The 16,996-nt window shown below is 47.4% G+C and overlaps 1 protein-coding gene across 3 annotated transcripts in view; it reads left to right on the top strand.

Moving 5' to 3' along the window:
* The window catches only part of LOC145361936 (nuclear receptor subfamily 4 group A member 1-like), a 58,166-nt gene that overhangs the window by 18,022 nt on the left and 23,148 nt on the right, over window positions 1–16,996 (top strand). For 2 of the 3 annotated variants that reach the window (XM_080217921.1, XM_080217923.1), the window contains exon 2: window positions 2,643–3,451. In XM_080217921.1, coding sequence (XP_080074047.1) covers window positions 2,645–3,451 — 807 coding nt within the window. In that variant the 5' untranslated portion in view covers window positions 2,643–2,644. Of the gene's footprint in view, window positions 1–2,619; window positions 3,452–16,996 lie in introns of all 3 variants that reach the window. The other variant, XM_080217922.1, reaches the window with a different exon arrangement.

The raw sequence follows: 16,996 nt of genomic DNA, 5'->3' as shown, positions 1-16,996 counted from the left end.
TAGTTGCCCCTTGAGAAGGTGGTGGTGAGCTGCCATCTTGAATCGCTGCAGTCCACGTGCTGTGGGTTGACCCACAGTGATGCTAGGGAACAAATTCTAGGATTTGGACCCAACGACTGCGAAGGAACGGCCGATACATTTCCAAGTCAGGATGGTGAGTGGCTTGGAGGGGAATTTGCAGGTGGGGGTGTTCCCAGGTATCTGCTGCCCTTGTCCTTCTAGATGGAAGTGGTGGTGGGTTTGGAAGGTGCTGTCTAAGGAGCCTTGGTGAGTTGCTGCAGTGCATCTTGTAGATGGTACACACGGCTGCTACTGAGCGTCGGTGGTGGAGGGAGTGAATGTTTGTGGATGGGGGGCCAATCAAGCGGGGCTGCTTTGTCCTGGATGGTGTCGAGCTTCGAGTGTTGTTGGAGCTGCACCCATCCAGGCAAGTGGGGAGTATTCCATCACACTCTGGATTGTTTGGGATAGACGCCCACACTCGGGGATTGTGTAGTAAGAGATGCCAGATGTTACCTGGTATGAAGATGGTTTGGTGTTTTGCTTTACTGATTATTTCCTCCTTCACATTTGCTGAGATTCCTCTGCTTCTTTCCTACCCCAATGATAGGCCATGCCAGAGAATTGTTCCATGTATTGGGAAACAGTGAAAAGTATTGTTTCTTGCGTGTTATACAGACAAAGCATACTGTTCACAGAGTACATAGGAGAGAAGGAAAGGAGTGGGTGCAGAATATAGTGTTACAGTCATAGCCAGGGTGTAGAGAAAGATCAGCTTAATATATGGTACGTCCATTCAAAAGTCTAATGACATTTATTGCCCATCCCTAGTTGCCTGAGGGCAGTTGAGACTCAACCACATTGCTGTGAGTCACATGTAGGCCAGAGCGGGTAAGGACAGCAGATTCCCCCCACTAAGGGGACCTTAGTGAACCAGATGGGTATTTACAACAATCCTATTGCTTTTTCAGGCTGGATATCAGGTGGGGAAGGGAGTTGGAGGAGGGTACGTGTGTGGTTCTGTGTTTATTTGCCAGATGTGGAGTTCCCCCAGGCGCAGGCATGTAGGCCAGACCGGGTAAGGACGGGAGATTACCTTCCCATAGGGATGGTGGCACAGTGGTTAGCACTGCTGCCTCAAGGCACCAGGGACCCAGGTTCGGTTCCTGGCCTTGGGTCACTGAATGTGTGGAGTTTGCACGTTCTCTCCATGTCTGCGTGGGTTCCCTCCGGGTGCTCTGGTTTCCTCCCACATTCCGAAAGACGTGCTGGTTAGGCGGATTAGCCATGCTAAATTGCCCCTTAGTGTACCCGAACGGACGCGGGAGTGTGGCGACTTTCACAGTAGCTTCATTGCAGTGTTAGGGCGGCACGGTGGCACAGTGGTTAGCACTGTTGCCTCACAGCACCAGGGATCCAGGTTCGATTCCTGGCTTGGGTCACTGTCTGTGTGAAGTTTGCACATTCTCCCTGTGTCTGTGTGGGTTTCCTCCGGTGCTCCGGTTTCCTCCCACACACCAAAGATGTGTTGGTTAGGGAGCATTGGCCGTGCTAAATTCTCCCTCAGCGTCACCCGAACTAGGGGCAACTAGGGGATTTTCACGGTAACTTCACTGCAGTGTTTTTAAAGTCTATTTACTCATGTCACAAGTAGGCTTGCATTAACACCGCAATGAAGTTACTGTGAAAGTCCCTTGAGTTATGTTGGCCTACTTGTGACACTAATAAATAAACTTAACCATTAACGAACCAGATGGGTTTTACAATAATGGTTTCACGATAGTCAGTGGATTCTTAATTCCCGATATTGGGTGGGATCTTATGGCCTCATCCGGGTGAGATTGTAAAACTCCGCCCAAGGCCAATAGGGATCTGGGAACCTCGCCCCCTCCAGAATTGGGTAGGGTTTTGGGTGTTGAATTCAAATACCACCAGCTGCCACGGCGGGATTGGAACTTGGGTCCCCCAGAACATTGGCGAGGTGAAACTCAAACTAGGGGGCATAGCCTCAAAATAAGGATTTAGGGCTGAGTTGAGGAGGAACTTCTTCACCCAAAGGGTTGTGAATGTGTGGAATTCCCTGCCCAGTGAAGAGGCTGAGGCTCCCTCATTGAATCATAGAAACCCTACAATGCAGAAAGAGGCCATTTGGCCCATCGAGTCTGCACCGACCACAATCCCACCCAGGCCCTACCCCCATATCCCTTCATATTTACCCGCTAATCCCTCTAACCTATGCATCTCAGGACGCTAAGGGGCAATTTTAGCATGGCCAATCAACCTAACCCGCACATCTTTGGAATGTTTCATTGGTTGTTTTTAAGGCAAGGATCGATAAATTTTTGAACAGTAAAGGAATTAAGGGTTATGGTGAGCGGGCGGGTAAGTGGAGCTGAGTCCACAAAAAGATCAACCATGATCTTATATGGCGGAGCAGGCTCGAGGGGCCAAACGGCCTACTCCTGCTCCTAATTCTTACATTCTTATTAGCCGAGTTTCTGGATTGATAGCCTAGCGCTAATACCACTGGGCCAGTTGCCTCCCCTTTGGGTCTTGAGTGAGCGGTGCCCGATGTAAGACGAAGGAAGGAAGGCCCAAAATGCCCTCTAACTTGAATAGGTCTTCATATGTTTCTTTTGCAGAGATGCCTTGTCTTCAGGCACAGTATGGGACCTTGCCACAGGGCGCAGGACCGTATGAGGACTACAATGCTGACTTCCTAACTCCCGAGTTTGTCAAGTTTGGAATGGAACTAGCCACCACGGAGATCACTGCCACCACCTCTCTGCCCAGCTTCAACACTTTCATTGACAGCAATAGTAGCGACTTTGACGCGTACTTGTACCAGCTGATGCTTTCCAACCAGCAGTCCCCATTCAAAGTGGAGGACGTGCAAATGTTTGGCTGCTATCCGGCCTCGATCAACATGCACTTAGAAGAAGTGTTACCCCAGTGCGGATCTTCTCAATATTACAGCGGATCTTGTTCCATCCCGTCACCTTCGACCCCTGCTTTTCAAATGCAGCAAGTATCCATTTGGGACAATTCCTTCCCCCATCACTCACTCCAGTACAGTGAGGTGGATCAGCTATTCGACCAGCAGAAGAATGTGCCCCAGCTTTCCTTCCTTTCCTTTAAACAGGTACCTTCAGAGTCACCGCATTGCCACATGAAGTTTGACTCGAGCTCCCACGGATCTAATCCAGTCCACCAACTGGTCGACACTATGTCTTACGATGCCGCCAACCAAGCCTCCATGAATTTCCCCGTCCTCCCCATGGACCGTGGACCACGGCTCCTGGACAGCCCCATCGTCATAGACAATCCCATCTCCTCTCCCCTGGTTCGCAATCCCCCTTCCAGCGAGGGCCAGTGTGCCGTGTGCGGAGACAACGCTTCCTGCCAACACTATGGCGTGCGAACCTGCGAAGGATGCAAAGGTTTCTTCAAGGTATTTGATCACTCACTCGAACCTTGCTTCCAGGGCAGAGGGATCTGGGTGTCCTTGTTCATAAATCACAGAAAGTCAGTACGCGGGTCCACCATGTATGAAAATAACAATTGGGATGTTGGCATTTATTGCAAAGGGAGTGGAGTATAAAAGTAGAGAAGTGTTGTTGCAATTGTACAGGGTGTTGGTGAGACCACATCTGGAGCAGTGTGTCCAGTTTTGGCCTCCTTATTTGAGGAAGGATGCAGTGACATTGGAGGCGGTTCAGAGGAGGTTCACCAGATTGATTCCGGAGATGAAAGGGTTGGTGTATGAGGAGAGATTAAACAGGCTTGTACTCGCTGGAGTTTAGAAGGATGAGGGGGATCTGATCGAGGGATATGGGATTGGTAAAGTAAATGTGGACCAAATGTTTCCTGTTGTGGGGCAATCTCGAACAAGAGATCACAGGGTATAGGTCGAGATTTAACATTGAGATGAGGAGGAACTACTTCTCACAGAGGGGGGTGAATTTGTGGAACTCACTGCCCCATAGCACGGTGGAATCTGAATCATTAACTGGTTTCAGGAAGGAGGTAGATATAATTCCAATAGAAAAAGGGATAAGGAGAAGAGGTGGGGAGGTGGATTTGAGAGCAGGGAGAGATGATCTGATTGAATGGCGGAGCAGGCTCGAAGGACCAACTCTGCCCCTGTGCTCCTATGTAACCTTAGCAATAGGTTGAGAGGGCATAATTTGGGATGAGGTAAAACTGGATGATTCCATTTTTCATTTCAGTTGGCGTGACCTCTCTCGCTGTTTCATGCCGTGTGACCCAGTGGCTGGCACTCTTAGCTGGAGATCAGAACAGATTGGATTCAAATCCCATTTCACCAGAAAAGTTGGGGGTTGGCACAGTCCAACTCAGCACCAGGGGGACACTAACAGCAGACACGGAACTACTTGCCCCTCTTTTGGATGCAGAGGGAGCACATGACACTATTTCAAAAAGATTTCTCCCAGTGTTCTGGTCAATAATCAGCCCCCAGTCTGAAAATGGATCATCTGAGCATTATCACGTTGCTGTTTGGGGGATCTTGCTGAGACTAGCTTGCCCCCACCCCCTTATATTTCTTATGTTACAACAGTGCTTCAGAAAGACTGAACTGACTGGAAAACGCTCTGGGGTATCCCTCAGTTGTGCGACGTGCTGCTGCAGGAAGGCAACTCTTTCTTTCAGTGAGATCACTGTCATTCCACAGGTTACAGCGATTCATCTGGGCGCACAGTTAGCACTGCTGCCTCACAGTTCCAGGGATCTGGGTTCAATTCCGGCCTCGGGTCACTGCCTGTGTGGAAGCTGCCCGTTCTCCCCGTGTCTGTGTGGGTTTCCTCCGGGTGCTCCAGTTTCCACCCACAGTCCAAAGATGTGTGGGTTAGGTGGATTGGCCGTGCTAAATTGCCCTTTAGCGTCCAAAGATGTGTAAGTTAGGTGGATTGTCCATGCTAAATTGTTCCTTAGTGTCCAAAGATGTGCAGGTTAGGTGGATTGTCCATGCTAAATTGTCCCTTAGTGTCCAAAGATGTGTAGTTAGGGGGATTGGCCATGCTAAGTTGTCCCTTAGTGTCTAAAGATGTGTGGGTTAGGGTGGATTGGCCATGCTAAGTTGTCCCTTAGTGTCTAAAGATGTGTGGGTTAGGGTGGATTGGCCATGCTAAATTGTTCCTTAGTGTCAGGGGGTAGATTAGCAGGGTAAATATGTGGGGTTATGCGGATAGTGTATGGGTGGGATTGTTGTTGGTGCAGGCTTGATAGGTCGAACGGCCTCCTTCTGCACTGTACGGATTCTATGACTGTTTCGAAGCAAATTTACTTGGGAGGTTGGTCATTTGTATAAAAGTATATTCCTTGCAATCAGTTCCACGCACCATGTACTTTGTAGGAGTGCATTTGATAAGGTCACAGCTCGGAGTGGGAAGAATGAGTTGGTTTGCTGACACGACCGTTCTGTCCCTGTAGCCCAGCCATTGTGCTCACACTTTCCTAGCTGCTGGCTCTTGGAGCTCTTAATAAGAACATAAGAAATAGGAGCAGGAGTAGGCCATCTAGCCCCTCGAGCCTGCCCCGCCATTCAATAAGATCATGGCTGATCTGAAGTGGATCAGTTCCACTTTCCCGCTTTCTCCCCTTAATTCCCCTGTCTATCAGAAACCTATCTACCCGTGACTTAAATATATTCAGCAAGGTAGCCTCCACCACTTCAACGGGCAGAGAATTCCAGAGATTCACCACCCTTTGAGTGAAGAAGTTCCTCCTCAACTCTGATCTAAACTGCACCCCCCCTTATCTTGAGGCTGTGCCCTCTAGTCCTGCTATCCTTTCTAAGTGGGAAGAATCTCTCTACCTCTTTTCCCTTTGCCACTCAGGTTTTTCATACATAGGCACGGCCATTTCAGCTTTGACATTTACCTCGCTGTGGCCTGCTCCATAACCTTCTGGGAGTTGACGGAGCAAGAGGACAGAAACACTCCTGTATTCCTTGTTAAGATATTGCGAGGGCCGAACTTGCCTCGCGATTTGAACCCTCCTGCCATCTTTCAGGGCACCAACTGCAGCAAGCTTTGTTTTTTCCTGGGATGTGGGCATCGCTGGCAAGACCAGCAATTAGTGCCCATCCCTAATTGTCCATTTCCAGGTCATTTCATTGTCAACCACGTTGCTGTGACTCTGGAGTCACATGTAGGCCAGACCAGGTAAAGATTTCCTTCCCTAAAGGGACATTAAAGTTTATTTATTAGTAACACAGGCTTACATTAACACTGCAATGAAGTTACTGTGAAAATCCCCTAGGCGCCACAATCAGGCATCTGTTCAGGTACACTGAGGGAGAATTTAGCACGGCCCAATGCACCCTAACCAGCACGTCTTTCGGACTGTGGGAGGAAACCGGAGCACCCGGAGGAAACCCACACAGACACGGGGAGAATGTGCAAACTCCACACAGACAGTGACCCAAGCCAGGAATCGAACCCGGGACTGGCATTGTGAGGCAGCAGTGCTAACCATTGTGCCACCGTGCCGCACTGGAGGCTGACTTTAATGATGAGTGTTTCCACATCATCAAACACAGGAGAGTGTTGAAAATAAGATTTTGGGTTTATATTCTGGAAATTCTCAGGTTGTGACACAGTGGTGCTCTGTGTACAAGCTATATCAAGAATCTAGTTTTAAAAAAACACTAGGGAATAGTAGTCCTCATTGTTTTTTGCTTGGGAGAGGGGTTTGTCTTTCCAGTGGGCTATAATGGAAAATGGAATTTATTTGTATTTAAAAACTGCACTCAAGCTTTCTCTTCAATGGTTCATTCATGTCTGCGAAGCATAAAATAATTTGGAATCAGCCTCAAGGCAAATGCTGTGTGTGCCTTCTGAGCTTAGCTCTCTGGGAGCGAGCATTCCAGTGTGGTCCAATGCACAATCGCATCCATCCTTTATTGGTGTGGCATTGGCTGAGGCAAGAACTGAGAGAGCGGGGCACAGAGGAGGCACCTAACAAGCCCAGAAGATAGGGTGGCGGGAAGAAATATCGCCTGGGTGTGACAGAAGCCATCAAACAAATTCTTTCAAACACTTTTTTCTCCTCTGACGAACAACCTAAGGGAAAAGGCTTTCGCCCTCATCCATTGAGGGTAGTGGAACATTCTTGAATACAAGGCCCCTCCTCAAAATCTATGGGCTAAGACCGCAACACGTAGAGGGCAGAATTTTCCCAGTGACAAATGTGTATTGGATGTAATGTGACCTTTGGGAACAAGATGTCAGGGTCAGCTGACCCAGTAAAACATGGAACCAATCACAGAGTGATGTAATAGTCAGCTGATTCGCTATAAATGTTGAATTGTGGGAAGTTTGGAGTGGCCCAAGACGAGGCCCCAAGTTTGGAGTAATGCTGTTTCTTTATTAAACCCTTTCTTTGATTTATAAGTTGGAGTAATTTTTGTTGTTGTTTCATTAGCTGCATTTTGAAGAGTTCCTTCTGAAAAAAACAACAAAAATCATGGCGGGCAGGACATGGACCAGGCAAAGAGTTGGCATAAATGGGTATTTTTCTGACTGGCAGCCAGTGACTAGTGGGGTTCCGCAGGGATCTGTGCTGGGACCCCAACTGTTCACATTATATATGAATGATTTGGAAGAGGGAACTGAATGTATTATCTCCAAATTTGCAGATGATACAAAGTTGGGTGGGAGGGTGAGCTGTGAGGAGGATGCAGAGATGCTTCAGTGTGATTTGGACAGACTGAGTGTGAGGGTATCTACATAACAGATGCAGTATAATGTGGATAAATGTGAGGTTATCCACTTTGGTAGCAATAATAGGGAGACAGATTATTACTGGAATGGGTGTAAATTGAGAGAGGTGGATACTCAGTGAGACCTCGGAGTCCTCATGCATCAGTTGCTGAAAGTAAGCGCGTAGGTACAGCAGGCAATAAAGAAGGCAAATGGTATGTTGGCCTTCATAGTGAGAGGATTTGAGTATCGGGATGGGGATGTTTTACTGCAGTTGTACAGGGCGTTGGTGAGGCCACACCTGGAGTACTGTGTGCAGTTTTGGTCTCCTTATCTGAGGAAGGATGTCCTTGCTATAGAGGGAGCACAGCGAAGGTTTACCAGGCTGGTTGCTGGGATGGCAGCTCTGTCATATGAGGAGAGACTAAGTTGGTTAGGATTATATTCACTGGAGTTTAGAAGAGTGAGAGGGGATCTGATAGAAACTTATAAAATTCTAACACGGTTAGACAGGGTAGATTCAGAAAGAATGTTCCCGATGGTGGGGGGAGTCCAGAACTAGGGGTCATAGTTTGAGGATAAGGGGTAAACTTATAAAATTCTAACAGGGTTAGACAGGGTAGATTCAGAAAAAATGTTCCCAATGGTGGCTGGAGCATAAGCTTGACAGGGTAGCCGACTACAGACTGCTAGACATGCTCCCTGAACCCCCATATACTGTGTACAAGTGGACGCAGTATATGGGAGATCTGTTAACACCCCACAATGCACCCCCCCTGCCAACCGCCACCCCACCACCCCCACTGATGCCAACCCCCAACCCCTGATGCAAAGTTCCTCCCTTAACTCTCCCCCACCCTCCCCACTTGGCCCCGCCTCCTTGGTGCCAGCATGCCCAGTGGGCAGTGCCAGGGTGCCAGACTGGGACTATCAGGGACTATAGCACATTCCCCTACTTTGGACCAGTTTCCTTTTTACTGTTTAAAAATGGCGGCACGGTGGCACAGTGGTTAGCACTGCTGCCTCACAGCGCCAAGGACCCGGGTTCGATTCCTGGATTGGGTCACTGTCTGTGTGGAGTCTGCACATTCTCCCCGTGTCTGCGTGGGCTTCCTCCGGGTGCTCCGGTTTCCTCCCACAGTCCAAAGACGTGCGGGTTAGGTTCATGCTAAATTCTCCCTCTGTGTACCCGAACAAGAGTGTGGCAACTGGGGGAATTTCACAGTGACTTCACTGCAGTGTTAATGTAAACCGACTTGTGACACAAAGAAATAAACTTGAAACGGAAATGGAATTGGTTGTACGCTTTAACTGATCCCTGTCTCCCATACTCAGGGTGAAACCACCTTAAATACCATATTCTAAGCTGTCCGTAATGAAAATAATGTTTGCAAAGGAGTACGCTATTTTGAACACATTTAAAAGTAGTCTAAGTGATAAGTGACTGCTTGAAGTATCTTTTCTTAATTTGTAGTGCAGATTGTCAATGCACTGGGGACCAGGGAATTACCAAGGTGGCTCCATTTCGAAGCAAGACCTTTATAACTTGCTCGTGACTCACTCGTGACTAACCTGCGTTTCCACCAAGAACCAGGGGCAGTAGAATTCCCCCACCCACTCTTACTGCACACACAATCTGTCACACAAGAGTACCTTTCAAGACCTGCTGTCTAGAAAAGCTCACCAAATACCCAAAAGGAGTGACAAACTTTCCAGAACTTAGGGACAGGAGGAGGCCATTTTATCTCCTCTGGCCTAATTATTCCACCATCCAGAGCGGACCTGTATCTTAACTCCAGCAACCTGCATGAACCCCTTTGACCAATAAAAACCTACAGGGTTCCACCACTCTGGTGTAAAAACATTCTACCTGACATCACCCACAAATAGCCTAACTCCCAATTTTATCTTGGCCGTGGTAAACTGCCCCTTGTTCCAAGAGGAAATAGTTTGTTTCCACCAATACAAGAGAATACAAGTTTCGTCTATTCAACCTGCCCTCATAAGGGCGGCACGGTGACACAGCGATTGGCACAGTGGTTAGCACTGCTGCCTCATCATTCCAAGGGCCCGGATTCGATTCTTGGCTTGGGTTACTGTCTGTGCGGAGTCTGCACGTTCTCTGCCATGTCTGCGTGGGTTTCCTCTGGGTGCTCCGGTTTCCTCCCACAGTCCAAAGATGTGTAGGTTAGCTGGATTGGCCATGCTAAATTGCCCCTTAGTGTCCAAAAGTGTGCAGGTTAGATGGATTGGCCGTGGTAAATTGCCCCTTAGTGTCCAAAGATGTGTAGGTTAGGTTTGAGGCAATGAATAAATTGCCTCATTCCACTATTTCCAAGGAGAGTGGTGCAGTTATTCTTGATGTCCTGGCTAATGTTCTACCTTCGACTAATGTCTTATCCAGCCACGATCACATTGTTGTTTGTGGGAGCTTGCTATGCCACAAATTGAATGCCATATTTCCTGCATTACAACGCCAAATACTTCATCGACTGTAAAGTGCTTTGGGTTAATCTGAGGTTATAGAACATAGAACACTACAGCACAAACAGGCCCTTCGGCCCACAGGTTGCACCGAACATGTCCCTAACTACTAGGCTTTTCTGTAACCCTCTATCTTATTAAGTCCCATGTACTTATCCAAAAGTCTCTTAAAAGACCCTATCGAATCTGCCTCCACCACCACCGGCAGCCGATTCCACGCACCCACCACCCTCTGAGTGAAAAACTTACCCCTGACATCTCCTCTGTACCTACTCCCCAGCACCTTAAACCTGTGTCCTCTTGTGACTGCCATTTCAGCCCTGGGGAAAAGCCTCTGAGAATCCACTCGATATAAAAATACAAGTCTCTCTTTATGTATATAGAATATGCATGCATGTTTTTTTAACATATAGGCTGTTTCCAAAGTCTTTATTCAACTTCAAGCTCAGCAAACTGTACAGACAGAAAAACACAGAAACTAGAAACAGGAGGAGGCCCTTCAGCCCTTCGAGCCTGCTCCGCCATTCATTATGACCATGGCTGATCATCAAATTCAATATCCTGATCCACCCTCCCCCCCATATCCCTCAATCCCTTTAGCCCCAAGAGCGATATCTAATTTCTTCCTGAAATCACACAACGTTTTGGCCTCAACTACTTTCTGTGGGAGTGAATTCCACACATTCCCCACCCTCTGGGTGAAGAAATTTCTCCTCACCTCAGTCCTAAAAGGTTTACCCCTTATCCTCAAACTATGACCCCTAGTTCTGGACTCCCCCCACCATCGGGAACATTCTTTCTGAATCTACCCTGTCTAATCCTATTAGAATTTTATAAGTTTCTGTGAGATTCCCTCTCACTCTTCTAAACTCCAGTGAATATAATCCTAACTGACTTAGTCTCTCCTCATATGACAGAGCTGCCATCCCAGGAATCAGCCTGGTAAACCTTCGCTGAGCTCCCTCTATAACAAGGACATCCTTCCTCAGATAAGGAGACCAAAACTGCGCACAATACTCCAGGTGTGGCCTCACCAACGCCCTGTACAGAATTGCACTAAAAATATGGAAGTATTCTTCACAAAATTTTAACAGAATACCATTCAGATTTCTAGACTTCCGTTTAGCCCATAGATTTTGTGATATATTGTTTAAGATGAATTTTTGATAGTTTTATCTATTATCACAAGAAGAATTAGATATAAAAGTAAGGCCTAGCTCCGACGAAGGGTCATCCAGACTCAAAACATTGCCTCTATTCACTCTCCACAGATGTTGTCAGACCTAGAATTCCTACAGTATAAAAGGAGGCCAGTTGGCCCATCGAGTCTGTACCGACCACAATCACCAAGCCCTATTCCCGTAACCTTGCACACTTACGCCCTGACACTACGGGTCAATTTAATATGGGCAATCCACCTAACCTGCATATCTTTGGACGCTGAGGGGCAATTTAGCACAGCCAGTCCACCTAACCGATACATCTTTGGACAGTAAGGGGCAATTTAGCATGGCCAATCCACCTAGCCTGCACATCTTTGGACACTAAGGGACAACTTAGCATGGTCAATCCACCTAACCTACACATCTTTGGACACTCAGGGAGAAGGACAGGAGGTTTAGGGGGATGTGAGGAAAGACCTTTCTACCCAGAGGGTGGTGAGGTACTGGAATGTGCTGCCTGGGAGGGTGGTGGAGGCAGGAGGCCTCACATCGTTTAAAAAGTATCTGAATGAGCACTTGGCACATCATAACATTCAGGGCTATGGGCTAAATGCTGGTAAATGGGATTAGGTGGGAGTTCAGGTGTTTCTAATGTGTCAGTGCAAATTTGATGGGCTGAAGGGCCTCTTCTGCACTGTGTGATTCATTGCAACTTTAGATGTCCCTTTGATTATACATTGCATGTAATATATTTTACCGCACATTCACATCTGCGGGAAACAACTTTAAACTTTAATCACTTTGGATATGCCCATGATGGAAACAAAATGGCAGTGTAATTCATATCACCTCTTTAATGCTAATTCCTTACTGCTGCATATTAATTAATAATTAATTTACTTCCTCAAAACTGATTGCAAATTGTGCTACATATGAACATATGAAATAGGAGCAGGTTCAGAGGCCATTCAGTCCCTCGAGCCTGCTCTGCCATTCAGTAAGGATTGAGAATACAACAGCAGGGATGTACTTCTGAGGCTGTATAAGGCTCTGATCAGACCCTATTTGGAGTATTAGCCATGCTAAATTGTCCCCTGGTGTCCAAAGATGTGTAGGTTAGGTGGATTGGCCACGGTAAATTGTCCCTGAGTGTACAAAGATGTGCAGGTTAGGTGGATTAGCCATGCTAAATTGTCCCCTCGTGTTCAAAGATGTGTAGGTTAGGTGGATTGGCCATGACAAATTGCCCCTTGGTGTCCAAAGATGTGTGGGTTAGGTGGATTGGCCATGCTAAATTACCCCTTAGTGTCCAAAGATGTATGGCTTAGGTGGATTGGCCATGCTAAATTGACCCTAGTGTCAGGGGATTAGCATGGTAAACGTGCGTGGTTACGGAAATAGGGCCTGGGTGGGATTGTTGGTGCAGACCCAGTGGGCCGAATGGCCTCCTTCTGCACTGTCGGAATTCTCTGATCTTGTAGTTTCAGTGCTGTAGCTTTTCTCCTGAGTCATTGCTGCTTAGCAAGGCGGGGGCGGTGGGTGGGGAGGCCGCTCGAAGGGTACAATGTGTCTTTAAGTGGGGAAACGCTTTGAAAGGGTACGGCAGCAGATCATCTTGAAAGAAAGAATTGAGAACCACAAATATGACCTAGCGGCCAGTGAGTTCTTGCATAACACAATGTACCCTTTTAACAGTGAATTTTCCTGGGTTTGGGCCAATATCAAATCTGTTTTTCATCACATTGCATCGACAACACAGATACTCGGCACAGCTGTGACACTGGATCTGAGCAAAGGGTGGGGTCGTGCGGGAAACAGAGAGACCCAAGCTTCTGCAGATGTTCTGGTATCATACCACTGAGCCTGTTGCTTGGCAACAGGTCAGGTGGGAAATATTGGAAATGATAGATTTAAAAAAAGGCCAGCCAGTTCATTTATCGATTAGTGTCACATGTCGGCTTACGTTCACACTGCAATTTGTACAGGGATGTGGGCTAAACGCAGGCAATTGGGACTAGCTTAGTGGTTAAAGGAAGGGGCGGAAAGGACAAGCTGGGCCAAAGGGCCTGATTCCGTGCTATCAACCTCTATGACTCTAATGAAGTTACTGTGAAAATCCCCTAGTCGCCACACTCCTGTTCAGGTACGCTGAAGGAGAATTTAGCATGGCCAATCCACCTAACCTGCACATCTTTGCACAGTAAGGAGCAATTTAGCATGGCCAATCCACCTAACCTACACATCTTTGGACAGTAAGTGACAATTTAGCATGGTCAATGCACCTAACCAGCACATCTTTCAGACTGTGGGAGGAAACCGGAGCATCCGGAGGAAAACCACGCAGACACGGGGAGAACATGCAGCCTCCACACAGACAGTAACCCAAGGCCAGGAATCGAACCGAAGTTCCTGGCGCTGGGAGGCAGCAGTGCTAACCACTGTGCCACCCATATGTAGTGAACATAATGGCCACTGTTCTTTTTTTTATTCATTCATGGGACATGGGCATCAATGGCTGGACCAGCATTTATTGCCCATCCTTAGTCGCCCCTTGAACTGAGTGTCTTGAACTGAGGGTATGGGCGAGTGAACCATATTGCTGTGGCGCTGGAGTCACATGTAGGCCAGAACAGGCGAGGATGGCAAATTTCCTTCCCTAAAGGAACCAGATTTGTTTTTCTGAACCAGATGGGTTTTTCCGACAATGGTTTCATAGTCATCAGTAGATTCTTAATTAATTCTTAATTTATTGAAATCAAATTCCACCATCTGCGTGGATGGGATTCGAACATAGGTCCACAGAACGTTAGCTGAGTTTCTGGAGTAATAGTCTAGTGATAATAACACTTGGCCATCGCCTCCCCTTTGATAGTGTTTGAACATGGCACAGTATTTGTGATCTGTAATGGATAAAAAAAGGCATCATCTCTGTGATACAGTGCGTTTCTGAGGACTGAGACACTCTCCCTCCACCACTAGACCCAGAGGTCGAACCTGGCACTGATAGATACAAGATTTATCTTTGTTCTGAGGGACGGAACTATGCAAAGGATAACCCCCATAACCTGCATGGGGAATCACTAATTGACCTCCCAGTTGGGCGCATTGAATACGAGTTCCCTGAGGACTGGTAATTTGGCCACCAGGGGGAGCTCGTATACGCAACTATATATAAAGCAAGACCCTGAGAGGGTCCATTAACCTTTTAGTCTTGGTTGGGACCTGTTGTATTCACCACAGGCTTGTGGTTGTTGTTTATTTTCATTTTGTGCAATAAGACCATGGCTCCTTTGCAGCCAACTCCTGGAGTTATTATCGCCACATTGGTTAACCTCTTCTAAGGGCAAGGTTGAGTTGTTCAGGCAAAGGGGAGATATTTGGTTGGCACTGATGTCCGAGTGCTTGACATGCCTGCACTGATGCAACGTGCGCGAAAGCATATTTCTTTCCCGTATCCACCGCACTTACCTCAAGAAACCCTCTATTCCAGCCTTTTAGTTTTATAAAGACAGTTTAACTGGGCTGGATTTGTGCACTTTGGACTATTCAGTCCCCCACTCTGTAACACAAGTGCGTCTCGTCAATTGGTGCCAAGGTGTGTTGGAAACTAGAGCCAGTAAGTAGTCTCACAACACCAGGTTAAAGTCCAACTGGTTTATTTGGTAGCACGAGCTTTCGGAGCATAGCCCCTTCATCAGGTGAGTAGAGAGTTGGGTTCACAAACAGGGTATATATAGATACAGACTCAATTGCAAGATAATGGTTGAGATGCAAGTCTTAACAGGTTGCTGATGACACCAAGATTGGTGGAACGGCAAATTGTGCGGAGGGTGTGAAGAGTCTACAGAAGGATCTAGATAGGCTGGGCGAATGGGCCAGGAAATGGCAAATGGAATTTAATGTTGGCAAGTGTGAGGTGGTCCACTTTGGTAGGAATAATGGTAGGAAGGATTATTACTTACGTGGCGAAAAACTGCAGCAGGCGACGGTGCAGAGGGACCTCGGGGTCCTTGTGCATGAGTCGCAAAAACCCAGCTTGCAGGTGCAGCAGGTGGTCAGGAAGGCGAATGGGATGCTGGCCTTCATAGCGAGGGGGATTGAATATAAAAGTAGGGAGGTCTTGCTGCGGCTGTATAGGGCATTGGTGAGCCGCAGCTGGAGTACTGTGTGCAGTTTTGGGCGCCGTACTTACGCAAGGATATTTTGGCCTTGGAGGGAGTGCAGAGGAGGTTTACTAGGCTGATGCCGGAGTTGAGGGGGTTGAGCTATGAGGAGAGACTGAATAAATTAGGCTTGTACTCGTTAGAGTTTAGAAGAATGAGGGGAGATCTCATTGAGACGTATAAGATGATGAATGGGATGGATAGGATAGAAGTGGAGAGACTCTTCCCGCTCAGAAAGGACAGTAGGACTAGGGGGCACAGCCTCAAGATAAAGGGGGGGGGCGGTTTAGAACGGAGTTGAGGAGGAACTTCTTCACTCAAAGGGTGGTGAATCTCTGGAATTCTCTGTCCGTTGAAGTGGTGGAGGCTACCTCACTAAATATTTTTAAGACGCGGGTGGATGGGTTTTTGATAAGAGAGGGGATTAAGGGTTATGGGGAGAGGGCGGGAGTGTGGAACTGAGCCACGACAGATCAGCCATGATCTTATTGGATGGCGGGGCAGGCTCGAAGGGCTAGATGGCCTACTCCTGCTCCTATTTCTTCTGTTCTTATGTTCTAATCAAGTCTTTACAGGTACTGACAATGTGAGTGGAGAGAGGGTTAAGCACAGGTTAGAGAGGTGTGAATTTGATTTGATTTGTTATTGTCACATGTATGAACACAGAGTGAAAAGTATTGTTTCTTGCACACTATACAGACAAAACATACCGTTCATAGAGAAGGAAATGAGAGAGTGCAGAATGTAGTGTTACAGTCATAGCTAGGGTGTAGAGAAAGATCAACTTAATGTGAGGTAGGTCCATTCAAGAGTCTGACAGCAGCAGGGAAGAAGCTGTTCTTGAGTCGGTTGATACGTGACCTCAGACTTTTGTATCTTTTCCCCAAAAGAAGAAGGTGGAAGAGAGAATGTCCGGGGTGCGTGGGGTCCTTAATTACGTTGGCTGCTTTTCTGAGGCAGTGGGAAGTGTAGACAGAGTCAATGGATGGGAGGCTGGTTTGTGTGATGGATTGGGCTGCATTCATGACCTTTTGTAGTTTCTTGCGGTGTTGGACAGAGCAGGAACCATACCAAGCTGTGATACAACCAGAAAGAATTGTCTCAAGCCAGGACAGTTAGTAAGATTTTGTAAACCCAGGCAAGACGTGGGGGTTACAGATAGTGTGACATGAACCCAAGATCCCGGTTGAGGGTGTCCTCATGTGTGCGGAACTTGGCTATCGGTTTCTGCTCAGCGACTCTGCGCTCTCGTGTGTCGTGAAGGCCGCCTTGGAGAATGCTTATCCGAAGGTCAGAGGCCAAATGCCCGTGACCGCTGAAGTGTTCCCCAACAGGAAGTGAACAAGGAACTAGGGCAAGAAGCCTCTCCAAATCAAATAGATTTTGAATTGCCAACATTTCACAGTAGTGAGAACTTTATTCTTTACCGTCTCACACAATCGCCGGAATTCTATTGCCTCGC

Source organism: Carcharhinus amblyrhynchos, chromosome X, assembly GCF_965287045.1.
Source record: "Carcharhinus amblyrhynchos chromosome X, sCarAmb.v2.hapA, whole genome shotgun sequence".
Taxonomy (NCBI): Eukaryota; Metazoa; Chordata; class Chondrichthyes; order Carcharhiniformes; family Carcharhinidae; genus Carcharhinus; species Carcharhinus amblyrhynchos.
This window is presented reverse-complemented; position numbering and strand designations above follow the sequence as displayed.